General features: G+C 47.8%; 1 protein-coding gene across 1 annotated transcript; it reads left to right on the top strand.

The window, feature by feature from the left end:
* Window positions 1–1,486: 1,486 nt before the first annotated feature.
* Window positions 1,487–7,729, top strand: LOC147601990 (uncharacterized). The gene is made up of 6 exons (XM_086739915.1): window positions 1,487–1,608; window positions 4,051–4,190; window positions 4,308–4,378; window positions 4,836–4,988; window positions 7,324–7,499; window positions 7,627–7,729. Exons 1-6 carry the CDS (start codon window positions 1,487–1,489, stop codon window positions 7,727–7,729), a joined length of 765 nt encoding a protein of 254 aa, XP_086596041.1.
* The last annotated feature ends 1,791 nt before the right edge of the window (window positions 7,730–9,520 follow it).

Here is a 9,520-nt window from a genome sequence, read left to right on the forward strand (position 1 = left end):
GCCAGGATGCAGTTGGAGCAGACAGCTACCAGGGTCCATTTAATTAGTTCCCATCTCTTAAAATGAAAGGAGATACGTAAGTATTACAACTTTCACAAACCAATCTGGATACATACACTAAAGCACACATGGAAAGAAACATGTGAAAACAACACACTATCTTCTTCCCATCTTCATGGGCAACAGTTTGGATTAAAGAAAACAATCTTAATAACAGAAGAATGATCAGGAAGGCAAGAAATAAGATGAGAGAGATGCCTTCCTCACATAGCAGGGTACTGGGAAGACGACAAGCTGTCCTGGCTCTGCTCCCATTACTTAATTCCCTGCAGGGTTACGATCTTGTTGGGATGGCTCCCACAACTGGTGTGTTGCAACAGAGGGATGCAAGTTCTTTAGGAAGTTCAGGATGTGTAGGTGAGGAGGGGAAGTTGCCCGTTATGGGAGAGAGCAGCTGGAGCACACGGAGGTCTGTCTGGGGACAGATGAGGAGCCAACTGAGAGCTTACAGGTTAGGCTTCAAGAGAGGACCGGCAAAGGTGACATTATAATGGCTGTCTGCTATAGGCCACCTGACCAGGAAGAACAACTGAATCAGGCATTTTGCAGGCAGATAGGAGCAGCCTCACATTCACAGGGCCTGGTCCTCATGGAGGACTTTAACCACCTCGATATCTGTTGCAGGAACAACACAGCAAGACATAGGCAATGCAGGAGTTTCCTGGAGCGCATTGGTGATGACATTCTCCTCCAAGTGACAGAGCAGCCAACCAGGAGAGGTGCTCTGCTGGACCTCATACTTAATAGCAACAAGGGGTTTGTTGAGGATGAGCAAATCAAAGGCAGCTTTGGGTGCACTGACCATGACATGGTGGACTTTAGGATTCGGAGCACAGAGAGAAGACTGAAAAGCAAGCTCACAACCCTGGACTTCAGAAGAGACTTTGGCCTCTTCAAAGAACTGCTTGGAGGTGTCCCATACAATAAGGCCCTGGAGGCAAAAGGAGCCCAAGAAACCTGGTTGATATTCAAGGATCACTTCCACCAAGCTCCAGAATTCCATCCCAACAAGCAGGAAGTCAGATAAAAATGCCAGGACTCCTGCAGGGATGGCTTGAACAAGCAGCTCCTTGTTCAAAAACAAAAAAGGAAACGTACAGAGGGAGGAAGCAAGGACAGGTAACCTGAGAGGAATACAGAAACATTATCCAAGCATCCAGGGGTGAAGTTAGGAAAGCTAAAGCTCAAATGGAATTGAAGCAGGCCAGGGATGTCAAAGACAACAAGAAGGACTTCTTTAAGCACATAGGTGACCTGGAGCAAGGCAGATGCACTCTTGGTGCAAGTGAATCAGGTCAGGGAATACTAAAGCAAACTTGATATACACAAGTCCATGGGCACTGACGGGGTGTACTCATGAGTGCCGAGGGAGCTGGCTGATGTCATTGTGAAGCCACTCTCGATAATCTCTGATCTCTGATCGATCATGGCACTAGCAGAAGTGCCCAAAGACTGTCAGAAAGAAAAGGTGACTCCTGTCTTCAAGAACGACAAGAAGGAGGACCAAGGGAACTACACGCCAATCAGCCTCACCTTCATCCCTGGAAGGTGGTCAAGCAGCTAATCCTGGAAAGAGTTTCCAGGCACATGACAGGCAACAATATCATCAGGAGTAGCCAGAATGGCTTCAACAAGGGGAAGTCATGTTTGACTAACTGGATGAAACTCTATTATTAAAAGACTGGCTCAGAAGACAAGGGGACAGGAGTAGATATTGTCTACCTGGACTTCAGTAAGGTCTTTACACTGTCACCAGTAAAATCCCCATAGACAAGGGGTTAATGTGTACACGGGCTGGATGAGCAGACAAGCACGAGTGGACTGAAAACTGTCGTAACAGTCAAGCCCAGAGGGTGGTGCGCGGCAGTGCAACATCTAAGCAGCACAGTGAGATGGGGCCTTTGATTTTTGCCACGCTGCAGGAAGTACAGGCCACCTTTTTGTTGGAGGAAAGCACACTATCCTGGAGCTTGGGCCTAGCAGGCTTGGAGCCATCAGTGGGCATCCACAGAGAGCTCCCGCAGCCCTGACCGGCCAAGCTGGGCCCTGACCCCACCCTGAGCCTCATTCAGGGTCCTGAAGCACCCTGGCCATGTCCTGAGGAAGAGACCAGGCACGGGTGAGGCAAAAGCTGCTCCAGCAGGCCGGACCCCGGCCCTGGGGCACCCTCTCAAGGGGGCTGAACCCCCTCTCCCCACGGGCCCTGCAGGGCCCGACCCCGCCGCCAGGCCTCTGCACGCAGGCACGCGCCCCCGTCGTCGCCCTCTGTGACGCCCCCGAGCGTACTCGCGCTCATTGTTGCCTGGCACGGGGCTGGCGCGCCCTCTGCCGGCGGACGGAGCAGGCGCTCAGTTCAGTCACGCGTTCGGGGCTGGGAGCGTCGGAGCTGAATTTGTCCGTGTTTTTCTAACTGGGATTATTTATCCCTTCAGGAGGGATACACGCCCCTTAATCTTGCCGTCTCCAAACAGCACGAGGAGATGGTAGAGCTTCTTCAAAAAAACAGCCGCCGACAGGCAGGCTCAAGATCAGTGTGAAAGGTGAGGGGTTTATCAAAGCAACACATAGGTCTCCTTAGTCGTCTGCAAGCGATTGATGAGAGGCATGGGAATGAGCTTTGACAAAGAAAAAGGAGCCACAGGGAAGAAGTTCCCTGTGTGACTGGTAAAAGCAGGTCTCCACTTGGCTGCTCTCCTACCTCAGCTCCTCTCATACTGTGGACTGCAAGAAAGTTGTCTGTAGTGGTGCCTCCTCACACAAGCCCAGACCCAGACCCAAACCCAGACCCAGACCCAGACCCAGACCCAGACCCAGACCGGCCAGGAAACTTGCCATTAGCTCAGCAGCACTGCTGCTCTGCAGGAGAGGGTCTTTTAAGTGGAGGCACAGTTGGTGCATAAGGGTTGCAAATGGAAGCACTGTGATAAAGAAGGGCAACGTTGTCCGAGGGAAAAGGGCATAAAGTGAAACACAAGGGCTTCCACCTGCACGTAAGGACAAAATTTCTCAGCATTAGCCCTACAAACACACCTCGTCTTGCCTGTAAACATCTGCCCAAGACCACTTCACACTGAATGCTGACTTCATTTCTTCTCCCCCTCCCCTATTCTGGTAGCCTGTATTGATGGGAAGCTGGAAAGAAAGGCACCTGGGTAAACTCTGGCATCTAAACAGCTTTACAAATAAAGCATGTTTGATAGGCATTACTCTAGAAAAAAAAAAAAAAAGAGAGATTCATCCCTCACTCCAGTGTTCTGGCACAGCAAAAACGTAGTGCTAATGCACTGTTTTTCAAATAAACTTTGGTCTGAGCAAGTGCTTTTTTTCTGGTTATGGCAAGGGGTTTTAAGCTTCAGTTAAAAAGCAAATCTGAAAGAGGTCTCTCTCAGAAACCCCATTTTACTCTCTCCCAAGGTTGTCAGAATGCCTCTTCAATGTAGCAAACACACACAGTGCTCAGCATGCAACTTCAGTCTTTCTTTAGCTATGTGCAGCTATGTGCAGCTTTCTTTAGCTGCCTAAAATCTCAAGTCCTCAGACTAACCATAAAGATTTCTGAAGTCCTTCCAACTCAGGACTGTGTTTGAGAAGACCATAGGCTGGCTTGATGTGAATAGTTGCAGCATTAATGTAGCTTCCTGCAGTCATAGCACCCTTGCAGTTAGATGTGAATCTGCCAGTGTTGTTCATTTTTGTAGTGCCACCTGTGGAGAGGTTGTTTATCAGTTTAGATTGTAGGCAGCAGGGTTTAAGTCCTTCACAGATACCAATATGCATCTAAAGAGTGAACATGCCTGCACCGAATATTGCATCACGCAATAGCAGTGCAAGAGTAAGGCGTAGGGGTGTGTGTGTTACTGTTTCTCAGCTGGCAACAAAAATTGAGACGCTGGGTAAGGAATGGCTGTTGCTGTCCCAGTTAAGCATGCATGCAAAGATTGTGGTTGTTTTTACCAACTCTGTTTTCTCTCTTTCTCTCTGTATCCTTAGTAAGCTCCTGGCACAAAAGGCAGATGCTGACAACATGGAAGAATCTTCTGTGGGTGGTGCAGCAGACACTGCAGTTCTCAGCAGCTCCTGCCCTGTGAGGACTGCTGACTTTACATGCACTGCACTTGTGCAGGACAGAGGTAGGATCCTTAACTGCGGAAGAGCCAATGAGAATCGCTGCAGCCTGTAGCAGAATTGGTCCTCATCTTTTGGATACTGGGAAATACACAATATCTCATTTCTTACCTCCTCTGTAGGTGCCCTGCCACTGGGAGGAGCTGAGCAAGAGGAAGATGCTGAATCTCCTGGCGATTTCGAGGCACTTTCTGTGAGGGACACAGTGGGGTGCCCCTCGGGTGGCTTGCTTTTGGGCTTATTCACTTCTGGACTCGATCTCTTCTGCTGCTCCCACCAAACATTTCTAACTGGGGGCCCTTGAAATACTTGTGCTCTAGGCCAGCTGTTCCAGCCAGGACTGGGACAAAGGCAGGTCAAGCTTATGACCTGGGTATCATAGCAACTGGCCTTTAAGTGTGGTTTCCAGTATAGTACAGAAGCAGTGAAGTTTCACTCTGCTTCCCCCTGGTAGCATGGGAGGTGCTCAGCTAAGAAAGATGGAGAGAGGTCATCAGCTTTGCAGGTGCCTGCTGGTGGCAGGCAACATTTCTTACCTCTGAATTCACTCTGAAGACTGACCTAATTATGTAACCTAAGAAGTGAAAGCACACCTCACATTCTCATGTTCTTATCAAATTCTTTGTACTTATCTAACAACATTTTTTTAGGGCAGGGTCAGACAGCTGCAGCAGGAGCTTGCCGATGCTCTTAAAAAGCAATCTACGTCAGAAGCTTCACTGGCAGTTACTATGCGCTACCACAGTGACCTGGAGGAAGACAAGCTGCGCTTGCAAAAGGAGTTGGACAGGGTTGAAGCTGAGGTATGGAAAGGCTCTCACGACAGGAATAAACCTGTGGACAGCTTGGTGGCTGTTTCAGCATGTTGATTCATCTTCCTTGAATCATCAAAACACCAACAGGTTTTGGTTGCAAGTAAGAGACAATCTTGCTCCTCAACCCCACAGCAGAAGCTTTTGTTCAGGCTCTGGGGTAGTTGTCGTAGTTCAGCCCCGATGGGGACCAGACTATGCAGTCTCTCTCTCACTCCCCCCACCCTCTGAGAGAATAGGGAGAGATAATATAAGGAAAAAATGGCTCGAGGTTTGAGATAAGGACAGGGAGAAATACTTAAAATTACCATCACGGGCAAAACAGACTCGACTTGGGGAAAACTATTCATTTATTTCTAAAACTAGCAGGAGAATGACACAGGGAACAAGATCACCTCCCTCCACCCCTCCCTCTTCCCGGGCTTAACATTATCTCTACTACCTTTCCTGCCAGGAGCGGCACAGGGCGGAAGAGGGAATGGGGGTTACAGTCAGTTCATCACACTTTGTTTTACGCCACTGCTTCATGGTTGGGGAAGAACTCCTCACATTCCTCCCTTGCTCTGTTGTGGGGTCCCACCCATACGCCACAGTCCTTCGTGAAACTGCTCCGGCATGGGTCATCTCTTCCACGGGGTGCAGTCTCTTCAGAATGGCTGCCCCAGCACAGGCCCTCCACGGGCCACAGCCTCCTTCAGGCATCCGCTTGCCCCGGCGTGGGGTCCTCCACAGGCTGCAGGTGGATCTCTGCTCCTCCGTGGACCTGCACGGGCTTCAGGGGGACAACCTGCTCCACCATGGTCATCACCATGGGCTGCAGGGGAATCTTGGCCAGGAGCCGCATTACTCCTCCCCCTCCTTCTTCACTGACCTTGGCGTCTGCAGCCATTCCTCTCACGAGAAAAATTCTTCACAACAGGCTGGCAGACACCTCTCAGAATCTCTTCACATCATCCAGTTCATCTCCTCTCTGCTTCTTGCAGCCAGGCTGGGCCGAGTTGGGCCCAGTCAGCTGCCGGGCAGGAGGCCAGAGGGTGAGGCCTGCAAGGCCCACAAGGCTCGCACCTCCCCCTCTTTGCCCCTGCTCAGCTGCTTCACATCTTCTTTTTTTTTTGTTTTTTTTTCCTGTTTTCCCCTTCTTAAATACGTTATCACAGAGGCGTTATCACAGAACATTCTGCTACCCATCAGCTCAGCCTTGCCAGCAGCAGGTCTGCCCTAGGCCCGGCCAAGTCTACTGAACAAAGGGGAGCAACTTCTAGCAGTTTCGTACAGAAGCTACCACCTTAGGCCCCCCCCTCACTAAACAAAACCAGAATAGGTAGTATTGCAGCAGTGTCCTTTCTCTTCCCTTCTTCCTCCCCTGGTGATAAATGCAGCTGGCCCTTCAGGGAGCTCCTCGCAAACTGGAGGGGTAAGGCAGTGTGTTAGCAGCAGCTTTCTGGTGGCTAGGTATGAACAGAGCAATTTGTTTTCTCTCAAAACTCACCTCTACTCTGAGGCACTCTTTCTTCATATTCTTCTCTTGGTATACAGATGTTGCTTACTTGTAGCTTGCTAAATATGTGTGAAGGTCGTTGTCTTTGTTTTGGGTGCACAGTATGTAAAGCAATGTGAACCTTCTTCATGGCTGAAGGAACTTTTAAAGAGTTGTTAGGGTTTGCTGGTTGGGCTGTTCTTAATAGTACAGGTATCAGAACCATGTGGATTGAACTAAGCAAGAAGCAGAGCTTGTTTTTAGGTCGGGTGTGTGCACAAGCAAAGCAGCATCTCAGCAACTTCTTTTCCTCCTTCTTTGGCCCTGCTGTAATTTACCATCCATTATGCGGCCTTCTTGCAAGTGAAGTATAAGCTCTTTTCTGAGGTGGGGACCACCTTTAGCAGTTTTCTAACTAAAACTGAAATATAGAAGCCTCGTAATTCCAAAATAGAAATAATCTTAAATCCAATTATGAGTGAGTTGTGAAGCCACTTTAGGAAAAGGATGAACTTGTTAATTCATATTTTCAATGGAGGACCAAACAAGTGGATACAAAGAGTGTCACAAGTCACTGAAAGGGCAGGAGTGGCAGTGTCCTTGCTTAGAACGGTGCTATAGGAAATCAGTGTAGGGATGGGACAGGCCAGTCTAAAAGGAGATGAAGTAACACAGTTTGTGTTCGTTTGCTAGTAGAAATGAAGGTTCTAGTGTACTTGAAGTTATTACAGTTATTTGTGTAGAGGGTATGCACGGATATATAGCCAGTACTTGAATTCTTCGGCAACAGTTGACTCCCCTCTACAAAAGCTCACCTGACTGCTCTGGATTCTTATTGTGATTATGCAGTTGCAGGAGTTGGAAGAAGAGCGTCTTCAGTCTGAGCATTGTGTTCACGATTTGAAGGCTGCCTTGAATGATAAGGAAAGAGAAGTACTAGCTTCTTCCCAGAAACTGCAAGACCTCCTGTTGACATCATCTGGGACTAGTACTACAATAAAACAACTGGAAGACCACGTGCAGCGGTAAGAGAATAACATAGGGAAGCAAGATGTCTGGATTATGCTGTTTTAGCTGGTGTTATTTCACACTGTCCTTTCAGGCTTGGTGCTTTAATGGATTTCTGTAATAAGACCTGTCTTTCTTTTTAAGCCTTGAAATTGAAAATGCCAGATTGGAAGCCACGGTCCAGCAACAAAACAGTAGGATTGAAGCTCTTCAGAGAGACCTGCAAGCCTCTGCCTCCGTAAGCTAGTCATAAACTTCTCTTTTTGTGAGCTCCTGAGCCTAGTTACCAATTTCTGTGGGGAAATGTTAAGATGAGGTTTTCCCAGAGAGCCTAGGGGAACTCAGATCCTGCATTCTACTAAATATAGGCTGCTCGGAAAGCGGTTTGGTCCATTCCCCAGCTTTCTGCTTCTGAGAGTTTTCCCATGGTACTATGGCAATTCCTACTTAACACTCCAAACAGTAAGGATTTGACGCTAGTTTATATTTTTTATAGGAGCTTGTCTCATGCTGTGTTTTGAATTTGTGATGAAAACAGTGTTAACACTACAGGGTTGATTTAGTTACTGCTGAACAGTGCTTGCACGGTGTCAAGGCCTTTTCTGTTGGGGGTGCACAGAGAGCTGGGGCAGGGAGTTACAGCCATGACAGCTGACTCCAAATGACCAAAGGGATTGTCTATCCCACAGGACATCATGCTCAGCTATAAAAGCTGCAGGGAAGAAGAAGGAAGGGAGGGAAATTTGGAGATATGGCATTAGTCTTTCCAAGTAACCATTATGGCTGATGACGCCTGCTTTTCTGGAAACAGCTGAAAAACAGCGAGCCAATGGGAAGCAGTGAATCAATTCCTTATTTTGCTTTCCTTGCATACGCAGCTTTAGCTTTATCTACAACACTGCCTTTATCTCAACCCACAAGTTTTCTCACTCTTATCAGGGGGGAGTGAGCAAGTGGCTGTGTGGTGCTTAGCTGCCTACTAGGGTTAAACCATGACAGATGGTGGATAAGATGGATGCTGTGGGCAGGAGGAAGATGTGTGGTTGACAGCTGAAAGAGGAGACAGGACTTGGGAGACCTGTGTTACCTTTGCAGCTTTGTCACAGCCTGCCCTTGAGACCATGTTAGCTTCCTCTCCCACCTGTGAATAGGTGCTGGTTCTGTCCTGCTACACAGGGGCTGAGGTAAAGAATAATGAGGCGAGGTAATGCAGGCAAAGCATTTTTTTTGTGCTCAGGAGTTGTACAGTTGTTACAGAAGCCACGAGGGTAGGGTACTTTCTGTGGTGGGCACTAGAGGAATTATTATATTATAAAGTATGCCTGATCACTCTTTCAGTAAAGAGGTGTTCCCTAATATCCAACCTAAATCTCCCCTGCCACAACTTGAGGCCATTTCTTCTTGTCCTATCACAAGATGTACCACAGCTTCTCTGTGAAGAATGCTAGGTGTACACATGGCACGTAGATATTGTTCCTGTGCTCTGTGTCATCTGTCTTTTCTATTTTCAAAGCATGACAGTGAAGGACAGCAAGTAAGGAAGCTGGCAGTGGGGATATGCACAGACGAAGTGCATCTGTGCGAAGAACTGAGAATAAACTTTGAACTGCAGGAAGACTGTAACAGGTATGGCTTTTCAGTATGATGAAGAGGTATCCCTGAGTAGAAGTCAAGTTTTATTGAACTTCAACATAAAAATAGGTGTGCCTAACAGTTTGTGAGCAAATTCAAGCCCCATGTTAGTGCTTGCAAGGTGTTTCTGTGCATGAGCCTATGGTTTTCAATAGCTGACAAAAGAACTGCAAATGCTGGTTGCCCTGCAGTTCCCCTGGCAGGAAGGAAATCTTTAATTCGACTTTCTAGGTGAAATTTGGACACTCCAAGTGATTTGTGGCACTGGAATACTGTTTTTCCCCTGACACAGTAATTCCTGCTTGTCAAGGACTTTAATAATGAAGAAAGCTATGTCTGCACTGTTTATGATAAAATATGTGAAAAAAGGTGGTTGTTCCTTTGCTTCATTGTTTTCTTACCTAAT

The sequence above is a fragment of the Chlamydotis macqueenii genome, chromosome 1, assembly GCF_036417535.1.
Source record: "Chlamydotis macqueenii isolate bChlMac1 chromosome 1, bChlMac1.mat, whole genome shotgun sequence".
NCBI lineage: Eukaryota > Metazoa > Chordata > Aves > Otidiformes > Otididae > Chlamydotis > Chlamydotis macqueenii.